Below are 22,419 nucleotides of genomic sequence, written 5' to 3' on the forward strand. Positions count from 1 at the left end.
AGAAAATGCACATTACCTCGGTAGGCTACTGCCTTCTTAGATAGATAATCTTCCATTGCATTTCTTTAAGTCATACTTTGATTTGCTATACAAAAGGTAGGAAATGCTTTTATATTGTTTTTCCCTTTTGGCTTCTTGATGAAACTTTATAGATTTTTCTATCATTTTATATGATAGAAAAGTAGACATTAAAATCTAAATTTTACCAAAGAAGGAATCAAGAGATAAAGTACTTAACTGGCGTTCAAGGTCATGTAATTCATTAATGACAAACCTAGAACTAGAAGCAATGGAAGGACTTCCCAACATCCAGCCTTTAGCTCTGTGTACCAAATCTAATTAGATACACTAATATTCTTCCTGGCAAGCTGAAAAAAATTGGTTTTATTGTTATATACTTAAAAGTAGACTTTAATTCACACGTACTATTATGCTCCTTGGAAAGCTATCCTTTTTTGAGTATTATGAAAATAAAGCACTGATAATTCAAGTCAACAATATATTCTGTTAAACACTGTTGCCCACTGTCTTAGTCAGATCAGGCTATTATAACAAAAATGCCATACACTGGGTGGCTTAAAAACACCAGAAATTTATTTCTCACAATTGTGGAGGCTGGAAGTCCAACATCAGGGTACCAGTATGGCGGGTTCTGGTGAAAGTCTTCTCAGCTTGTAGACAGTTGCTTTCTTGCTATATCTTCACACGGTGGAGAGAAAGGTCATATCTTTCTTGTCTCTTCCTATAAAGGCACTAATCCCATTCATGAGGGCTCCATCTTCACGACCTAATTACCTCCCAAAGTCCCCACCTCCATACACCATCATATTGGGGGTTAGGGTTTTAACATATGAATTTGAGGGGAGGACACACAAATATTCAGCCCACAGAATGCATATTTATTAGAAACAGAATTTCCTTATGACTCTATTTAAAAACCTAAAAATTTAAATGAAGTGAAAAGTAGTATCAATTAAAAAGAAATCTTTAAAAATATACTACCAATTTTAGATTCTTTTTTTTTCTTTACAGTAAACCATTTTGTGATATAAAAGGTAAAGAGAAAATTACTACTAGGTTGATAAAAGTTATATGAAGCACCACAGACTTATCTACATTTCTTTCTAGATCATGCCCAAGGCCTAGAGGAAGAAGTTATGATAAAAAGGAAAATAAAATGCTAGAAATCTAATAACTTTATCATTGAACATTAAGTCAATATTTATGTCAACAAGTTTACACAAATACTAAGAAAGTATTCTTTTTACACAATTGGGATAGCAAACCAAAATTTCTATATTTTTCTAGAAATTTTTTCACCGAAGGAAAAGAGCTATTCTTATACAAATCTTGTTTTACTTAGTCATGAAGATCCTTCAAGAGTTTTCAAATAATTAGGTTTGGCTTATTTGTATAGCTATGTATTTAATCTTAAGTGAATTAAAACACTGATCAAGAGAACAATTGGGGCAAAAAAGATGCCCAGGGAATAATTATTGAACAAATGGCAAACCTAAGAGAAAAAGTTTTTTCTTCTGTAACATTAATTTACGTTTAGAAAAGTTTCTTCAATAATCTGAATATTGCTAGGAGTTAAATAATCAAATCCCTTCTCACAATGGGAAGTTCTATGTGATCTTAAAGATCAAAATATCATGTTCTGAAAAACAACAAAAACAGTTATTAGGAGTATAAAACTTAAAAAAAAAAAAAAAAGGATTCTCTATATGAGGTTACCTATTGGGGAAGCTATCACATTTACTTTGAAGCAGCTAAAGCTTTTTTCCAAGTATATAGGCAAAATTCCACACCATTAAATACTCCTTTTTAAACACTTTTGTCACTTGGCTTCCAGCACACCAGTCTCCTGACTTTTCCTAGCTCACTGGAGGGTTCTTCTAAGGCTTTTGCTAGTTCCTCCTCTTCTCTACTTCTTAATGTTAGTATACCCCAGGGCTCAGTCCTTTGTCACTTTCTCTTTCCTAGCTGCACTGTGATCTCATCCAATGTCATGGCTATTCACCAATGACACCCAAATTAATTCTGCCAGGTCTCAACTTGTACCTTGAACTCTAGACTTAGATATCCAACTGCCTACTCATTATCTCCAACCTAACATGGCCACAATAGAAATCTCGATTCCATACTTCTCTACATCCCTTCCTCCTCCAGTATTTCTCACTTCTGCATCCTAGAATTCACCCAGATGCTCAGTCAAAAGCCTAGGAGTCATCCTTTACCCTCTCTTTTGCTCTCCTTATACCCATTATCAGCAGATCCTATCTTCTCTACCTTTAAGTAGAGCCTGAATCAAATATCTAACCACCCCCTCATCAACCATACTAGTCTAAGACTGTTGTCCGGAATGCTGTAATAACCTAACTTGTCTCTTTCACCCTAAATCCTCTTCGGTCCAAACTTCACACAAAAGCTCTATACAGGTAAGTCAAATTATGTTATTCTTCTGGCTCTCAATCCTTCTAATGGCTTCCCATTACATATCCATACCGAGCTATAAGGGCCTTCAAGAACTACTCTCCGGCTTTCTCTTATTTCATTTCTTACCATTCTTCTCCCTTAATCACTATTTTATATCCTTACAGGCCTCTCTGCTATTCTCCAAACAGTCCAAATAAGTTAATATTTTTAAGCCCTTTTAACTGACTTTACCTCTGCCTAGAATGCTCTTTTTCCAAATATTCACATGGCCCATGCGCTTATTTCATTAGGGTCTCTGCATATGTCACCAACTCAAACAGGCCTTCTTTAACCAACTTATCTAAAATTGCGACCCTCTCAACATTCTGTCGCTATTCCTTGCTTTTTCTTTATAGTACCTGATGTCATATATTTATTTACATTTTTATTATCTGTCTTCTCCAATGGAATATAGTAAATTCCACAAAAGCAGGTACTTTGTATTGGTCACAGCATGCAGAAGGCTATCTGGCACAAAGTAAGCTCAATAAATATGTATTGAATCAAAAAGTGAATGGATAAATGGGATTCTATTCTGAACATTTACCCAGTAATATTGTTTATTTTGTTTTGCTTTGAAAGAGAAAAAAGAACTACAAAAATGTAGTTCTTAAAAACAAAAATTGTTTGATTTCTCTCAAATGATATGAATTTTATTAAAAGGGAGAGTTATTCAGTAGCACTGAAGCAAAATTTTATAGTAAATTTTCAGCATATTTTAGCTATTATACACATTTTTTAAGCTTCAGAATTATCCCTGAAAATAAAGTTGCAATTAATTAATTTGTGCCTGAAGACTTAAAAAAGGGATATATACACAGACATACAAAATAGAGCAATTTCATGAAATCAAACCAGTAATAAATAGGAATGTCTCGATTATCCCACAATTCTCTCCTCTTGCTTCTCTCATCAAATTGCTACCAGTGAAGGCCAACGAATCTACCAACTACTTAGAGCCAGCTTTTAGAGTTAGTAATGTATCCTGTTAATTTGGTGTTGGTACTGCTGTTCACAGTAAGAAAAGTGGCAATAAAGGGAGGGAGGTTGGAGGAGGAAGGCAAAAAAAGGCAAAGGGATTAAGAGGTACAAAAGGATAGTTGCAGAATTGACATGGAGATGCAGAGGATAGCCTGGGAAGACGGTTAATAATGTTGTAATAAATATGTAAGGGGGGATCACTATGCTGTACATCTTAAACTGGTATGTTATTGTATGCCAACTATAATTGGGAAAAAAAACCTCATTGATTATACAATGTAAATACAAAAAACTAATTGTCTATTGTATTTCAATAAAGCCAGAAAAAAAGTGGCAATATCCACAGAGGTTTCATGGAGGCAGCAGAGTATTTTGCATGAATATGTCCATCGTTTAACTGTCACTGTATTACTTGTTCTCTTTCATCAAAGCAGCTTATACTCCACAATGTGAAAAATCTCAGCACATGACGATGTATCTCTTTATATAAAATTTGTTAAAAGGCAAAGCTTAATAATGAAATCATTTTTCACTAGTAGGCTAAAGAATTTAGATCCTGAAAAACAAAATTAACCACATCAAAGTTCTCCTGAGCCATAGATAGAAGGCCAGTCTAAGCACTCACTAAGAATGTCAGTCTGCTGGTGAAAAGAATTTGGAAACTCAAGTTGAGCCAGTTGGCCTCTCTAGCAACAAGGAAGGAAATTAGTCCAGTATGCTCGGTTTGTTTCTGTCAGCATTCATTTCATGTTGATCATGGGATTTATACTCTCTGATCAGGGGACAGAAGAACGATGAATACTACTTCTTATGAAAAGTTTCAAGCCTTGTAACCCCTCTGAAAATAAATAGTCCAAATACCAGTTCCATTTCTTTCCCTGTAGGCACAAAAAGGGGAAAATTACTCATCAAATATTTACTATGTTTATTCTCTACCTCCTCTTCTTTGCCTAGGAAGAGTTCCCAGCATCTTGGGTACACATATGAAGAGTTAGCTCAGAGGAGACAGGTTCACAACTGGAACTCAATCATTAAGTAATATTCAAACCAGAAAGCACCCAATGTTTAAGGGCTAAACATTCTTTTTATTGCACTGGCAAAAAAATTTAGCTGTTCAACTGAGTAAGTACTGTGAAATGGAAATGGGTCATCATTCCCACTCTCTAGGAATTCAGCATCTAAAATAGATAACATGGGAACAAATATTATGTTAAACATGAACACAGCAGAGTTTCTGTAATAACAAGACAACTGTGTTCGGTTTTGTTGAATCAGCCTTATTATAGTCACACTTTGAATACATGAAACTGCACTCTAAAATGAGACACACGGTCACAATAACAAGAGTCAAACTATGACTAGCTACATCTCTAGATAAGACTATAGAAACTATGTGCCAATAAATTCACATAAATTAATTCAAAAAGCAAACACTACTTTGATTTTTTGGAGGCATCAGACTTAAGATCTGAAGAAAAGTGAAAGTATAAATTCTTTTGATGATATAAAGTTGTATAAAATCCCTGAACATGATAAAATAAATTTATTTACCCGAATAGAGCTCATGTTTACTGTCCTTTCTTCTGGCCGTTCCTTAAAACACACACACACACACATAAAAAATAAATTAAAATAAGGAAGTGGCATCATATGGAGATGAAAATATTTGGTTAGCAAAAATTACCAGAAAATTAAGATGGCTATTTACTGTCTGATTCATTTGCTACATTCTGTTCCTACCATCATTCTTAGATTCTTCTAAATAAACATCTGCTATAACCTTCCACATTTCTTCCTAGAAGCACAAAGAGAAGGAAAATAAAATCACAGATGCTAAAGTGGGCACCATTTTGCTAATCTATGGCCTCATTTTTTTTTTAATTCTGTTTTCAGCCACTGGGATGAAGATGGAATTACCAGAGAGAAGGCTTTTTCTGAGGAATAAGATACCCAAACTGAGTCTTGAAGGATGAGGAGGAAGTCTGGTAAGGCAGTCTGTGTGCACAGAAGATTCTATAAAACTCTGTAATTCCTTATGAAAACTCAGACTTAAGTGATCCCATTTATTCCCTGGCCTTAACTATCACTTACCGTATTTTACTGAAAAGCCATCAATTCTAATAACATTTCTATACATCACTAAGAAAAAACTCTGTTACTAAACTATATATAACACAATACCTTCTTGACACTTAGAATTTTTTATTTTATAATAACTGAAAGTTTTAGATGTAGGCAAATTTTGTTCATATCATTTTTATAAACATGAAATGGTAAATATATACAAAATGAAGTAGTAAAAGTATTTCTAAACTTTACTTTCAGACTCCAACTCTTCTTAATTACATTTCTACTCAAAAGTTGTGGATATCTATGTTCTCACAATAGCATCCTCTGTGCCAGAGTGTTGATGATGCAGCATTTCTTAAAAGAACTAAAAGCTATTGGTGCTGGGGTCCCAGTTACATCAAGTTAACCTACTTTTGGCTCCTGTTTCAAGAAAAGTCCATAACATGTATGGTTCACCACTTCCCTCCCCTCTTCCTCCACGTCATTTGGTTTCTGAAACTTAAAACAGCGCTCTAATATTGTCTCCAAAAATTTTTCCCAAGCTGCTGACATCCATTCTACAAAGTCTGATTCTGGCAATCTGCCTATGCACACGCAAAAACAGCAAATGACAACTATGTCATGATTGCTGCCTGGCTGACATCAATCAGAAAAGATGCATCCTGATCTCTGAGAAGTTAAAAAGTGTTTTTGGAACTGATGAAATACAGTCCATGCTGATGAAGTCCATATATATTTTTCTAGTTCCAACCCCTCAACTGAGCTCCAAGCCCTCATTTCAAACCGCCTACTTACATTTCTTCTTAGATGTCTAACAGACACCTCAAACTTACGTAGGTTAAAACAGAACTTGATTCTCAACTTGCCTCCCCTCAATAAACAAAATAACCTCTCTTGTTCTTTCATCAGTATTCCTCTTACTAATAAATGGAACCACCTTCAACTTGGTTCCTCAATTCATAAAATTCAAAAGTCCTTTTCTTTTTTTCATTCCCACTTCTAATCAAGCTATCATTAGGTCATGTCTGTTCTACCTCTGTAATACATCTCAAATCATTCCACTTCTATCCATCTCTACTACCACCACTTGAATACAAACCAATATTAGTATCTCTTATCTAAACTCTATCAATAGCCTCATGGTTGGTGGCCCTGCTTCCACCTGGGCCTCCTTTTATTACTCTTATCCTCCATGAAAAAGCCAAAGTGATCTCCATTAAACATCAACTCAGATCATACTACAACTCTGCTTAAAAATCTTTTGTTTCCCATGTCACTCCTAACAGACATGCAAGATAGATGATGGCCCCTGTATCTCTCCAACTTTATCTCATTCCATTTTCCCTCTTGTTCTTGAACCACTAATAGGTCAAACTGGCCTGCCTTTTTCCCTTGAACCCCTTGAGCCATTGTTCTGTTCTCAATGCCTGGAACATTCTTCCAGCTATTCCTAAGCTGGCTTATTCTCATCTTTAAGAAGAAATCTCAGATCAAACATCACCTCTGCAAAAAGGCCCTCTTGAACACTCATCCTCAACAACTCTCCAGTCACTCTCTCTCTCTCATCCCACCCTGCTTATGTCCCTCACAGTCTTTCTCAAAATTTAAAATGATCATGTCTACTTATTTCATTACTTGCTTATTGTTTGTTCTCATTAGCATATAAACTCCATTTGGGTAAAGATGGCATCCATTTTCTTAAGCACTGTATTCCTAGTGCAAGATATATAATGGACACTAAATAAATATTTGTTGAATGAAAAGAACAACTAGCTATTAATTCAAAGGTAATTTATGATAAGAAAACCTACAGGCTCTACAAATGTTCATAATATCTCAACTCATTAAGAGAGCTGAATTCTTTGATACTGAGAACTGATTGGCCAAATTAAACTACTGAATCATCTCCCAAAATCTGGCTAATTTAAAATATTTATAATGTGATAATTCAGTAAAATAAAATTGCCAAAATTAAATCATACTAACATGGTATCAGAGGTTATTTTTACCACCTCAAAAGTAAGCTAACTTAGACAGTGAGATATTGGTGATAATGAAGGCAAACTCAAAAGGCACTCTTTTAAAAGAAAGAGCAGTATTAAAGCCTGGTATTTTCAGAACCATATATAAACATCATTGATTACAAAAATGGCAGTTTCACCTTCTGCCAAATGTGCTCTATGCCACTAGAATTTAACCTTCCAGAACCAGCCTTCCTTAAACATTTTAAAAACCATTTTCTCATTTAAAAGAATATATCGATTCTTGATCCCACAAAATAAATTTGCTTACCTATGTCCAAGTTGTTAAAATTTACTACTTTAGAGACTGAGCTTTATAATTAACACGCACACACACACACACACACACTGTCTAGGAGAAAAAAAAATTGGCTTATGAAAATCAACTCTACTCCTATGATTCATTACATGCTTTTCCAAATAAGAATTGGATGCAACTGTGTTGACAGGGTATGGAGAAATGGACACCCATTCATTGTTAGCGGTAATGTAAACTGGTGTAACCTCTACTGAAAGCAATTCGACAGTACCTAGCAAAATTAAAAAGATATATCCATTTGAAAGCAATTCCACTTGGAGCAATTTTATCCAGCAAACACACCTGCATATGTTTGAAATGATGCATACAGTTCAGGAAAATTCACTAAAGTATACTTTAATAGCAAGATTAGACACAATTTAAATGCTCAACTTATAAATAATATGTTTAACTTACGTTAGCGCCATACAATACTACAGACATCAAAAAGAATGAAGCAGCCCGTTATGTATAAATAGTAAATGAAAGCCAAGATATTAAGTCAAAAAAAATCAAGAAGAGAAGTATGTATAGTATATAGTTTTGAAAAAGATTATTTACACAGAAATATACAGTATGTCTCTGGAAGGATATTTAAGAAACTGAGAGTGGTTGCCTTATCATAAAAAGTGTCCACATGGAGTTGCTCTCTCAGGATGAGATCATGAGGAATTCTGGGGACCCACTCCCCAGCAAAATGGGCAAAGCTGACAAAAACAATTTTTAAAACCCAGCACTTAATGTCTCTAGAAATTGTCCTAAGGACATACAGCAAACATAAAAATATTTATTCAAGAAAAATACTAAAATTCCATAGAAACAGAGAGTGTGTGGGTCATGGGAGCCATGACCTGTTTCTTCCTAGTGAGTATGGCCGAGGAGTCAGGGCTGTAAACGCCTACATTAAAAATAAAGGAAGATCTCAATTCAATAATCTAACCTACTGTCTTAAAGAAACTAAAAAAGGAGGTCAAACTAAAACCAAAGCAAGAAGGAAGTAAATTATAAAGATGAGAGCAGAAATAAATTAAATAAAGAATATAAAAAGTCACACGATTTGATTTCAATACTAAAAAGTTACATTAATTAAAACGATGTGGTATTAGCATGAAGACATACAGACCCATAGAATAGGATAAAGAGCTCAGAAATAAACCCTCATGTATATGATCAAACGATCTTTGACAAAGGTGTCAAGACCACTCAAAGGGGAAAGAATAGTCTCTTCAACAAATGGTGCAGGAAAAACTGGGTATCTACAGGCAAAAGAATAAAGTTGGAACCTTACTTTACATCATACAAAAATTAATTCAAAATGGATTAAAGACCTAAATATAAGACTTTAAATATAAAATTCATATAAGAAAACATAGGAAGAAAGCTTTATGACATCGGATTTTTGTAATGATTTCTTGGATATAACATGAAAAGTACAAGCAACAAAAGCAAAAAGAAACAAAAAAATAGCCAGTAGGACTGCATCAAACTTAAAACTTCTATGTATTAAAGGAATCAACCAACAGAATGAAAAGGCAACCTACGGAATGGGGAAAATTTTCTGTAAATCTTGTATCTGATAAGAGGTTAATATCCAAACTTTTTATATAAAGAACTCCTACAATTCAACCATAAAACAAAACCCAAAATAATCTGATTTAAAAAATAGGGAGAAGACTTCAAAAGACATTTCTCCAAAGAAGATATACAGATGGCCAAAGAGCATGTGAAAATATTTTCTACACCATTAATTATTACAGAAATGAAAACGAAAACCACAATGAGATACCACCTCATACCCATTAGGGCGGCTATTAAAAGACAAAAACAAACAAACAAACAACAACAAAACAAAATAATAAGTGCTGGTGAAGACATGGAAAAACTGGAACCCCTGTGCACTACTGGTATAAATGTAAAATTGATATGGAAACGTCTATGGAAAACAGCATGGTGTTTTCTCAAAAAAGTTAAAATAGAATTACTATATGACTCAGCAATTCTTCTTCTGGGTATATAACCAAAGGAACTGAAAGGAAGGACCTGAACAGATAATTTTATAACCATGTTCACAGCAGTTATTATTTACAATAGCCAAAAGTTGGAAGTAACCAAAGTATCCATCGAAGGATGAACAGATAAACAATATGTAGTATATACATACAATGGAATATTATTCAGTCTTAAAAAGGAAGGATACTCTGACATGCTACGATGTAGACAGACCTCAAAGGCATTATGCTAAGTGAAGTAAGCTATTTACAAAAGGACTTATATGAGGTATCAAGAGTAGTCAAACTCAAAGAGACTGAAAGTAGAATGAAGATTGCAAAGGGCTGTGGGGAGGAGGGAATAAGAGATATTATTTAATAGATATAGAGTCTCAGTTCTATAACATAAAAAGAGCTCTGTGGATGGACAGTGTTAATGGCAGCACAACAGTGTGAACATACTTAATGTCACTGAACTCTATACTTAAAATGGTTAAGATAGTAAATTTTACATTATTGTATTTAACCACAATTACAATTTAAAAAAAAAATAAGTAGAGAAGAAACAATAAACCAAAATTTGGTACTTTGAAAAGATCAACATTGATAAACCTTGAGCTAGACTAAATAAGCAAAAAAAAAAAAAAATCCAAATTACTAAAATCAGAAATGAAAAGAGGGAAAGCACTTTATAGAAAAAAAAGTATTCTAAGGTAGACCAATAAATTATATGAAATGGACAAATTTTAGAAAAAACAACTAAATGTTGAGAGTGACTCAAGATAAAAGAGAATATCTGAATAGATCTCTAACAAGAAAAGACATTAAACAGTCATTTAAAACCTCCCCACTAAAAAATGCCCATGACCATATGGCTGTACTAATAAAATCTATCAAATATTTAAAGAATTCATCCTTTACAAACTTTTCCAAAGAGTAAGAGAGAGAATATTTCCTTATTCTATGAGGCTAGAATTAACCTGAAACTAAAACCAAAGACTTCACAAAGAAAAATCAGTATCCCTGATCCTCCACAAACTACTGGGAAACCAAATATGGCAATGTGTAAAGCGATTCTTCCCCATTACCAAGTGGAATTTATCCCAGGAATGTAGGGTTGGTTAAACATCGAACATCAATTAATGTAATATGCCATATCAGTAGAAAAAAAGGCAAAAAACACATGATTATGTTTGTAGAAGCAGTAAAAGCATTTCACAAAATTCAACACCTTTTCATGATAAAAAACATTCAACTAAAAACAAAAGGGAAGTTCCTCAACTCAATAAAGGACACCCATGGAAACTCCTAACATTATACTGGTGAAAAACTGAATTGTTTCCTCCACGATCAAGGAAAAAACAAACTTGTTCATTCTTGCCACAGTTCTTTAATGTTCATTGTATCTGAGGCTCTAGGGAATGCAATTCGACAAGAAAAAGAATAAAAGGCATCCAGATTTGAAAAGAGGAAATAAAATTATGTTTGTAAAAGGTATAATCTTATATATAGAAAACTCCGAGTAATCCACTGAAAAGCTATAACAGCTAATAAACGAGTTCAACAAGGATTCAGGATATAAGATCAATATGAACAAATCAATTACATTTCTATACAGCACCAATAAACCAATCAAAAATAAAATAAAACGATCCCATTTATAACAACATCAAAAAATAAAACACTCAGGAATAAATTTAAAGTGTAAAATTTATACTATGAAAACTACAAAACATTGAAGAAAGTGAAAGAGGATCTAAATAAAAATAAAACCATCCTATATTCACACATTAGAAGGCATAACATTGTTAAGATGGCAATACTATCCAAATTGATCTACAGATTCAAGACATTACCCTATCAGAATCCCAGCTGGTTCTTTGTAGAAACTGACAGGCTAATTCTAAAATTCATACGGAATTTCAAGGGACCAAGAATAATCTAAACAACCTTGAAAAAGGAGAACAAAGCTGGAGGTCTCATACTTTCTGATTTCAAAGCTTATCACAAAGCTACACTAATCAAGATAGTGTTGTACTGGCACAAAGAAAGATGTAGATCAATGGAAAGGAGTTGAAAGTCCCAAATAAATCCACACATCTATGGTCACCCGATTTTTGACAAGTATGCTAAGACATTTTAATGAGGGAAAGAACAGTCTTTTCAACAAATGATGTTGGGACAACTGAACAGCTACACGCAAAAAAATGAAGTTGAATACCTGTATCACATCCTAAACAAAAATTAATGCAAAATGGATCAAAAACCTAAATATAAGAGCTAAAACTATAAAACACACAAAACAAATGAGTAAATCTTCATGATCTTAGGTTGGGCAATGATTTCTTAGCTATGACATCAAAAGCAGAAGAGATACACTAACAACCAATTATCCAAAAAGGAAATTAAGAAAACATTATTTGTAATAGTTTAAAAAAAGAATAAAATATTTAGGAATAAACTTAATCAAGGAGGTGAAAGACATGTACACTGAAAACTATAAAACAGTGATAAAAAATTAAAGTATACACAAATAAATAGAAAGACATCTATGTTCATAGACTGGAAGAATTAATGTTGTTAAAATGTCCATACTAGTCAAAGCGACGTACAGATTCTATGCAATCTCTATCGAAATCCCAATGGCCTTCTTTACAGAAATAGAAAAAAAAAAATCACAAAAGTCATATGTAACCACAAAACAACCTGAATCATCAAAGCGATTGTGAACGAGGACAAAGCTGGAGGCATTACACTTCCTGATTTGAAAATATGTAACAAAGCCACAGTGATCAAAACAGTATAGTACTGGTATAAAGACAGATATAAATCCACAGAACAGAATAGAGAGCTCAGAAGTATACTCCTGCATGTATGGTCAACTGATTTTTACAAGAGTGCCAAGAATACACAATTGCAAAAAGGCAGTCTCTTCAATAAATGGTGCTGGGAAAACTGGGTATCCACATGCAAAAGGATGAAATTGAGCCCCTATCTTACACCATGCACACAAATTAACTTAAAATGGGCTAAAGACTTAAACATAAGACCTAAAACTGTCAAACTCCTAGAAGAATACAAAGGGAAAAGGTTTCTGGACATTGGCCTTGGCAATGATTTCTTGAGCATGACACCAAAAGCACAGACAAAAAAAAAAACAAAACAAAACAAAAGTAAAACTAAACAAGTGAGATAACATCAAACTAAAAAACTTCTATATAGCAAAGGAAAAAAAATCAACAAAAATTAAAAGGCAGCCATACTAAATGAGAAAAAATATTTGCAGACCATATATCTGATAAAAGGTTAATATTCAGAATATATAAGGAACACTTACAAATCAACAGCAAAAAAAAAAACTACAAACTTGATTAAAAAATGGGCAAGAGAAGTGAAGAGATATTTCTCCAAAGAAGACATATAAATGACTAACAGATAAATGAAAAGATACTAAACATCGCTAATCATCAGGGAACTGCAAATCAAAATCACAGTGAGGTGTCACCTTATACCTGTTAATTTTTTATCAAAAAACAAAAACAAAAACAAAAACAAAAAGATAACAAATGTTGGCCAGGATGTGAAGAAAGGGCAACCCTGTGTACTGTTAGTGGAAATGTAAACTGGTGCAATTGCTATGGAAAACAGTATTGAGATGTCTAAAAAAATGAAAAACAGATCATATAGTCCAGATTCAAATCCAAAGGAATTAAAATCAGCATCTTGAAGAGGTATCTGCATACCCATGTTCACTGTAGCATTATTCACAATATCTAAAACATGAACGCAACCTAAATATCCATCAACAGATGAATTAATAGAAAAAATGTGGCATATACACACAATGGAATATTATGCAGCCTTTAAGAAGAAGGAAATCCTGCCAGGTGAAATAAGCAAAACACAGAAGGACAAATACTACATGATACCACTTATATGATGAAACAAAAATAATCAGGCTCATAGGAGCAGAGAACAAAATGGTGGTTGCCAGGGTCTGGGAAAAGGAAGAAATGGGGAGGCATTAAAAAAAAGCACAAGTGATAAAAGAAAAAATTCCCTTTAATCATCTATCTATGGTTAAAGGGGGTAGGGGGAGGGTGAAGTGGGTAAAGAGGATCAAGTATATGATAGGTGAAGGAAACTAGACTTTGGGTGGTAAACACACAATACAATATACAGATGTCAAATGATAATGTACACCTGAAAATTATATAATTGTATTAACCAATGTTACCCCAATAAACTTCAAAAAAGGCATTAAAAAGAAAAAAAGAAAAAAAATTCATAAATTAGAGTTCATCAAAATTAAGTTTTTGTCCTGCAAAAGAAACCAACAAAAAAAGTAAAAAGACAACCCACAGATTTCTGCAAATCCCTTATCTGATAAGCAACTTGAGTCTAGAATATAGAAATGACTCTTATAAGTCAATAACACACAAATAGCCTAATTAAAAATGGACAAAGGGTCTGAATAGACATTTTTTCCAAAGAAAATGTACAAATGGTCAATAAACACATGAAAAGATGCTGAACATCAACAGCTATTAGGGAAATGCAAATCAAAACCACAATATACCACTTCACATCCTCTAGGATGGCTAGAATATATATAAAAAAACAAACAGGTAACAACAATTCTTGGGGAAGATATAGAGAAAACGGAACCCTCACACACTGCTGGTGGGAGTGGAAAATGGTGCAGCTACTCTGGAAAACAGTCTGGACGTTCCTTCAATGGTTAAACATAGAGATACCGTATGATCTAGCATTCCCCCTCTTAAGTATATACTCAAGAGAAATGAAAACATAGGTCTACATAAAATGCTGCACACAAATCTTTATAGAAGCATAATTCATAATAGCCCGAAAGTGGAAATAACCTAAATGTCCATCAACTGATGAATGGATAAGGAAAATGTAGCATATCCACACAAAGGAATATTTGTAAGTAAAAACAAATGAAGTATTGACACATGCTATGACACAGATAAACCTTGAAAACATTAAGCTAGGTGAAAGAAACCAGTCACAAAATATATATATATATTTTATAGACATTTTTTCTATAGACATTAGTGTTTTTTCTAGACATTAGTGTTTGCCTAAAACTGGGGGGATGGGGAGACTAGAGTGATGGCTAAGAGACACAGGGTTTCTTTTTGGGATAATGTAAATATTCTAAAATATACTGTGGTGATAGATGCACAGCTCCACGAATATACTAAAAGTGTCAGCGAACTATACACTTTAAATAGGTGAATTGCATAGTATTTGAATTATATCTTAACAAAGCTGTTAAAAAAAAAGAAAAAAAATAAAAGTGCCCATATTTTTTAGGGTATATAAAGAAACATTCACAGTTAAATTGTATAACATTTGGTATTTGCTTCCAGATTGGGTGTTAGAGGGTGTAAAACTCAGTGGGAATAGAGACCAAACTGGGTGATGGGTACATGGAGGTTAATTATACTATTCTCTCTACTTTTCTAGATTTGAAATTTAGTTTTTAAAAAGTTTTGTAAAAAATGTAACAAAGAGCTACCACTACAGTAAAGAATGGCAAAATCTACAGTAAGTTAAGCCAAAATGTAGAATACGGAACTCAGAGGGGTAAACCTAATACTCAGAATCACTCTTAGCTTGAAGAATCAGCTGCAAAACTGAGCTGCACTTCTACAGTCTTGAAGGACTAAGGTGACTAAAGTCAAAGCACAGGGTTGGCCAAAAGTGGGAACTCATAAAGCAACCCCTACTATAAACTAGAAACCTAAAGGGCTATCCTTTCAGGGCAAGAGTTCGCTCGCAGTCTGTCCACTTGATGTCTGGAGAATCTCAGGCATGGATCTTGGATTAAGGTAGTCCAAGAAAAAGAGCACCCCTAGGTACCCATGAGAAACAAATAAAAGTTCTCTCTGCAGGGAGATATCATTCTAATTTCTGATTCTTTCTACAAAATTACTCCAGGCATACAGCACATGGTCAAAGATAATCAGACAAAGAAATTAGCAACATGATGAAGAAAAATGAGGCAACAGAGACAGACACACAGAAACTTCTGATATTAGAATTCATCAAACATAGATTATTAAACAATGTTTACTAAGTTCAAAGAAAGGTAACTAACACTGAATGGAAAATACAAGAAGCAATAAAAATGGCTACCTAAAGACAAAGAAAAGATGAGAACAGAAGTGAGATTTCTATAGTTTAGAATTTGGAACTGTGTAAATGTTTTACATATCCTAAGAATCAAACTAAATTAAAAAGAAAAAAAGCAATATATAAAAAATGAAAATAAAATGAAACAAATATACTGAACTGTATGTAAAATATAGTATGTGCAGTGTACATTTTTAGTAGGATTTAGTCTAGGGGCAAAAAGAACAAAATTATTTCAAATTTTATGTAGCAGTCTCGTTATTAATAGTAATATTAATACTATTCATTTGAAACAAGTTTTTATATGTTATATGATAAATTAGGCAAGTTATTATGAAGGCAAGAAAAAAGGAATGAATATCAGAAAACCACTAAACTACATACATGGCCTCTGAAATTCCTCTCTGTACTTAAAAGTATAATTTTTATTCAAAAATTGAAATTAATCAATAGATTTTTGAAGACCACTATTACTTTTTTCACCATCTGCTCCTTGACTACATTTTAAAACCTCAACCCCTAACATGCTAAATTGCCTATAGCCCAATGGCTCAATCCCTGTTGTAGATCAAAATAATTATATTAAAAAAGCAGGTCCTGGATGTCACCCTAGAGTTATTAAATCAGCATCTCAGTGGGAAGTAATGGAGGATGTATACTTTGGAAAGGCACCCTGGGTACTGCTGCTGCTGAGTCAGGGTAGAATCCCTGTTCAAGTTCTACAATTCTACTCAAGTTCTTCCAACACTGCAAGCATCAGCACACCACAGTCCACAGCCCACATCCAGTCCAATGCCTGTTTTTGAAAGAAACTTTTATTGGAAAACAGCTATGCCCATTTATTTACCCACTGTCTATGGCCGCTTTCATGCCACAATGGCAAGCTTCGATAGTCTTGACAGAGACTGGCCTGGAAAGCCTAAAATATTTACAGTCTGGCCCTCTATAGAAATAGTTTGCTGACCCCTCTTCTATCTGCACTTTTCGCCAAATACTGCTCTGTCTTGGCAAGCTCATGTTCATCCTTTAAAATTCCAGTTAACATCACTCATAGAGCTTGAACTGGGATAGCAGCCTTGTATATTTTTCATCAGTCTCTGTACGCTCCCTTTATTACTCACCATTCTTTATTCTAAGATGTGTTTAATGACTGTTCCCTGACTGGACTGTAAGCTCTATGAGGGCAATACCCAGATGAGTCTTGTTGACCACAGTGTCTGGTTCATTGCATGAATGTACTAAACATTTATTCAATGAATATCTCCCTCATTCTGTACATTTCCCTCGATTTTTTAGATGTCTCAATGTTCCAGTCTGTTAAGGGAATTCTAAATCCGGAATCTATCAATGTATTTGTAATCCCATCTTGTTGTGTCATCCACACATTTGATATGCACACCATGTGAGTTCTTCTTAGAGTCATTGACTCTACCACAATGCCCAAAATTTAGCTGGTACTCAAAAAGGAATGACTAAACACATGTTTTGCAATGCAGACACACTAAATTTATGGCTTTTCCTACTTCTACCATCCCAGTATTCCTATATAAAATCTAAAAATCATTTAAATATTCTTACCTGTAGCAAAAAGGAAACAGCATAACTCAATAGAGCAGGGTGATGAACTAGATTTAAACTCTTTTTATACTTTGCTACTCCAACTTTTTTAAAGACTTCGGAGTCAATATATGATCCTTTCTGGAAGGGTTTGGATGTCCACAAGCAACCAACCATGGCTGTCAAATAGTGATTATATTCTTGATAAGTCTTGCTGCTAAATATGAACTCTGACTTTGTCTATTGGGAAAGAACAAAAATTGTCATTATCGCCTACCCTCCCTTTCCTCCTTATTCCCAACAGATCATAAAGATCTACACTCAATTTTTAAACAATGATGACAACACAGAGGTTTGTCGTCCATACCTTTAGTACCAACTCATTTTTCTTTGCAGCTGTCAAATTTTTACGGTATCTAAAAGGGAAAACAAATAGAATGAATGTTTAACATTAAATGCCTCTGAAATGTAAACATAAAGAAAAGTGTACATTTTGAATGTAAATATATGCAGATGTGCACATACGCAAATATCCAGCTGTCTAGTTAAGGTTTTTAATCTTTTGTGGTACATTATCCTCAAAGAATAAAAATCATTAGAGGCTCAAATATTGAGTTGTACATTTAACTGTGTGTAAAACATACTTTAATAAAAAAGTAAAAAAATGAAGAAAATGCTTTTAATATTTTATTATTAAATAATTAATAGAGGCTCAAAAGCAGTCAGTCACTAATACAGAACATATTTTCTTAATGTGGAAAAAAGATGCAACAGAAAGGATAAGGAAGAAATTTAAAAATGCAATCCTTTTTTCTTGCCTGAGAACTATTATATCAAAGTAATTTTTAAACATTTTAACCTTGGCATAGTCCTGCAAGTTGTGCCTAAAGAGTCTATACTTATGTACTTAAAAGAGGAATTTCAGTCTTTAAGTGAAAGAAGTAGATGGTATCAGAAATTATACTTACAATTTCATATAATTGGCAATAGATCCTCTAATCTCTCAGAAAATATTCTTTTCACAAGAGAAGCTACATAGACCTAAACCAGTTGTCAGTAAATGACTAATTTTTCTTTAAGACAAAGCAATGAGAATTAACAATGCTGAGTGCAGCAGTATCATTGAACAAAAGATCCTTAACTATTAATTTTTTAAATCTATATCCCCCATTGTGACATTAAAAAAAACACAATTAAAATAGCCTCATTTTAGAAGGTAATTCCCCTGAAAAAAGCCATGTTTCCTATTTCCGAAGGCCCTGGTAAGAAATGGATAATAATTTTATTGTTTAATCTTTCACTGTATTATATACAGTAAATTTACTTTAGTATATTTACAAATTATAATTTATAGTTGAAAAATGAACATAAAATTATGATGTATTAAATCATAAAACAATAAAAAGACTGTACCTCTGCATAATGTAACAGAGCTGGTTCAGGATACTGGAATCCAGACTGAGGAGTGCGAGATAGAAGATCCCAGGAGGAAATAACACCACTAACGGAATGTTATAGTTTATGTATATGTCACATACCTTTTGGGAAGAATGATAACATCAGTATACTGATTATCCCCCAGAATCTTTCAACCGTGTTCACCCAAAGAATTATCAGTAGAGAATAAGCAATAAATACAATGTCAAGTTGGGGTGTGCCTGATTCATAAATACATGGCCACAAGCCTGCTTAAAATGTACCTCACCAAACACCAACCTTATTATCATAGAGGATTATTTTTAGAAGATTATTAAAATCTCGCTTTTTTTCTTGAGAGAGATCTTAGACTTGGGGAGAAAGGGAAAGGGAACATTTCTTTCTCCTTAAGTCTCATAAGTATTGATTTATCATATTAGCTAGCTGTCAACCTAGACAGCTTAGAAGCATGCCTCTAAGCAAATGTAACACAAGACAACTAGGTACTGGGAAAGGGAAGAAGCCAAGAAAACTGAGACTGGTGGCTACTTCCTGGATAATAGTTTTGTCCAGGTCAAACACTATAAAACAATGGAAGAAGACCAGAATCATAGGTACTAAGAGAAATGTAGAAAGGTAAAGTGGAGAGCTGAAGAAACAAGGTACTTTTGGGTTTTGTCAGGGGTTGGGAATGAGGAAAAAGTGATGCTTGAGACAGACTTCTGTCTAGGGCCAACATTATTCAGGAGAATGCCTATTAAAGTGATATCTGGACTTTTCGAAAAAAAGGCATTGTTTTTCCACTTTGTTTTATGAAAGCCAGTTATCCAAGTGAGAATACAATCATTAACTTCAAAATATGAAGTTTATTTGAATTATGCTAATAAAGTTATAGCCCAACTTAATGAATATAAATAAAATTTAAATAACCGACCAGTAAAGCAGAAAGCCATCAGAAAAATCTAAATATTAGGGTAAAAATGAGATGTGTACTACCTTCTCATAGAAATCCAAAACAAAATGCAGCAAGAAAGTGCTGTTGCTTTCCAAGCGCATTGCATTGGTGGACAGCCATCCTACATAGTGAATCAGTTCAGACACAGAGTTCATGGATCCACCGAAAGTTGTCTCTCTGCAATAAGAAACCATGACAATCAGATCCATATTAGCAAAAGTCTTTACAACTTCTAAGCTAAAGCTGGACAGTATATAGCAAAAAGTTGTTAGGGATTTCAGAAAATGGTCAGTGCTTCAATGTGTAACTTATTTTTTTTAAAACCACAGTGATTGATCATAAAACTACACAGCTCTCTAGGGAAACATTAAGATCAATTCATAGAACATCCTCAGCAATCGCTCTATTAGTAAATACCAGAGGAGAAAAAGGATTAAGCTCCAGACAGATTCTAGATAATCCTGGTTACTATCCAATGTCCAAAGACCATGGTAGTCAGCAAATTAGTTTCTAAGCACACAAATCAAAATCCAGTTTTGCCCAAATTCCTGAGCTAAAAATGCTGTGAAAAATATTTTCACTTTAACTGGAATCCAATTCTATCCTAAAACTGAATTAGTAAACTTTTTGGCATCGTTCATTCTTTTAGAAAATATTATTTGGGGATATTTTATATTCTTCCCAAATCAATGGACTGTATCTCTTTAAATCATGGGTATAATGGGTTCAATTCATCTATCTACTCACTCCTGTCCTTCAATCAACTGTTGAGTGGATTAGGAAGAGACCTAGAAATGTGAATTCATAGCTTTATCCTCTGATATAAGAAGCCTACAATGGTTATACACAAGGAAAAAGGACTAGTATATAGTCTTAGAGCTTGAGAGATAATACTCTACCATTCCCCACCCCATAGCGAGAAGGGAAAGAGTAAGAGAGCATTCCAATAGGCAGGCATCCATATAGTCAGCTGGCCATTTTGCAAAACTATATTTTAACCATGATTTTTGTCAGCGCTTGGCAAATGTGTCTGAAATAATTCAAACAATGGAAAGTGCTCAGAATAGCGTCCTTTGAAGTGTTTCTTCACAGGACGTTGCTGGTATTTTGGAGGAAATAATTTGCTGTTCAGGACTGCCTCCTACTCCCCACCCACCACAGAATGTTTAACAGCCCTGGCTCCTACCTATCACTAATGGGACACCCTCTTCCCAGTCATTATGCCAACCAAAAATGCCCCCCTGGAGAACCATTGCTGAAAATGGTTTCCCACCTTTTGCTCCTTGTGATTTACAACTATAATTTACTCCCTTTTTGACATTCATATGGCATATGGTCATATGACAGAGACAAGGCATTCCACTGATATTCCCAGAACAGAAGGAATTCCTAAGAACTTGTAAGAGCTATGTTATATAATGACAAGAAGTATTATGACAAGCAAAGTTATCTACATTTTATGTCTGTTTAAGAATTTTAGAAAGCAGAGCTCCTTTTTAAATGCTCTCCCAAAATATATGACACTGCTAAAAAAAAAAATATAAAAGAATCCTAGGATTTTTGGAAAGAAAATAATAGAAATTGTAAAGCACCTGTATCAGGATGCCTAATACTAACTTTGCAAGTTGGCCAAAGATTATAGATGTAAACATACTATTCTTAATAAAATTGAGGTATTCAAAGAGGCTAAGCATTTAAATGGAATTTCTTTACGATAACAGTTCTCAAATGTTAGCTTGCACTAAAATTATGGAAGCATTCGTTAAAACACAGATTACTGGGCTCTACCTCCAGAGTTTACTTCAGGAGGTCTAGGATGAGCCTGAGAATCTGCATCTCTAACAAGTTCCCAGGTGATGGTGATGCTGCTGGTCCAAGGACCACACTTTCAGAAATACAGCTTTAAAAGATACTTTCACTACCCGCAAATGTTCCATTTCCTTCTAAAACTGATCAGATATACATGATATATGGAAGCATTGCAGTAATGAATACAATGAATTAAAAACAATTTTCTAGGCTACTCCTAAGAAGCTTCTATTCTCCATTCTCCTATCAAAGTAGAAGATCATTATAGAGATAAGAACATTTAGAAAAATAGGTCTGGGCTAATCTTTTAATCAAGTTGACAACCAACTATTTGCAAGTGAAGCTAAGGGACCCTTATCTTATTAAGAATGCAACAGATAATATAGGGTATTTGAATATTGATTAGATTTTTGAAGATATTAAGAACGATTATTTTAGGTGTTATACTGGTATTACTTTTCAATAGTTGAAATGATGTCTTGGGTTTTGCTACAAAAACTCTAGTATGGGGGATGTCAGAAACATGGCAGAGTGAGAGACGTCCTCAGATCTCTGCCCTTGAAACAAAAATAAGCTGAACAACTAAAACTCAACAAAAAACACCCAAACTGCACACCAGCACGTCTGAGAATGGGATCAACACATAAAAGCTACCACAGGTCAGAAACCCGGGTGTTCAGTGGT

The 22,419-nt window shown here is 34.0% G+C and overlaps 1 protein-coding gene across 3 annotated transcripts in view; it reads right to left on the reverse strand.

Annotated features, from left to right (window-relative positions):
* Positions 1 to 572: 572 nt before the first annotated feature.
* CENPI (centromere protein I) overlaps positions 573 to 22,419 on the reverse strand; it is a 55,634-nt gene continuing 33,787 nt past the window's right edge. For 2 of the 3 annotated variants that reach the window (XM_011383812.2, XM_011383811.2), the window contains exons 16-21: positions 19,968 to 20,103; positions 18,969 to 19,093; positions 17,923 to 17,971; positions 17,577 to 17,795; positions 5,011 to 5,052; positions 573 to 4,337 (exon numbers count right to left, since the gene is read on the reverse strand). In XM_011383812.2, the coding sequence (XP_011382114.2) occupies positions 4,236 to 4,337; positions 5,011 to 5,052; positions 17,577 to 17,795; positions 17,923 to 17,971; positions 18,969 to 19,093; positions 19,968 to 20,103 (673 nt within the window). In that variant the 3' untranslated portion in view covers positions 573 to 4,235. Of the gene's footprint in view, positions 4,338 to 5,010; positions 5,053 to 5,143; positions 5,255 to 17,576; positions 17,796 to 17,922; positions 17,972 to 18,968; positions 19,094 to 19,967; positions 20,104 to 22,419 lie in introns of those variants that run through there. The other variant, XM_023525235.1, reaches the window with a different exon arrangement.

Source organism: Pteropus vampyrus, unplaced genomic scaffold (assembly GCF_000151845.1).
Source record: "Pteropus vampyrus isolate Shadow unplaced genomic scaffold, Pvam_2.0 Scaffold543, whole genome shotgun sequence".
In the NCBI taxonomy this organism is placed as follows: domain Eukaryota; kingdom Metazoa; phylum Chordata; class Mammalia; order Chiroptera; family Pteropodidae; genus Pteropus; species Pteropus vampyrus.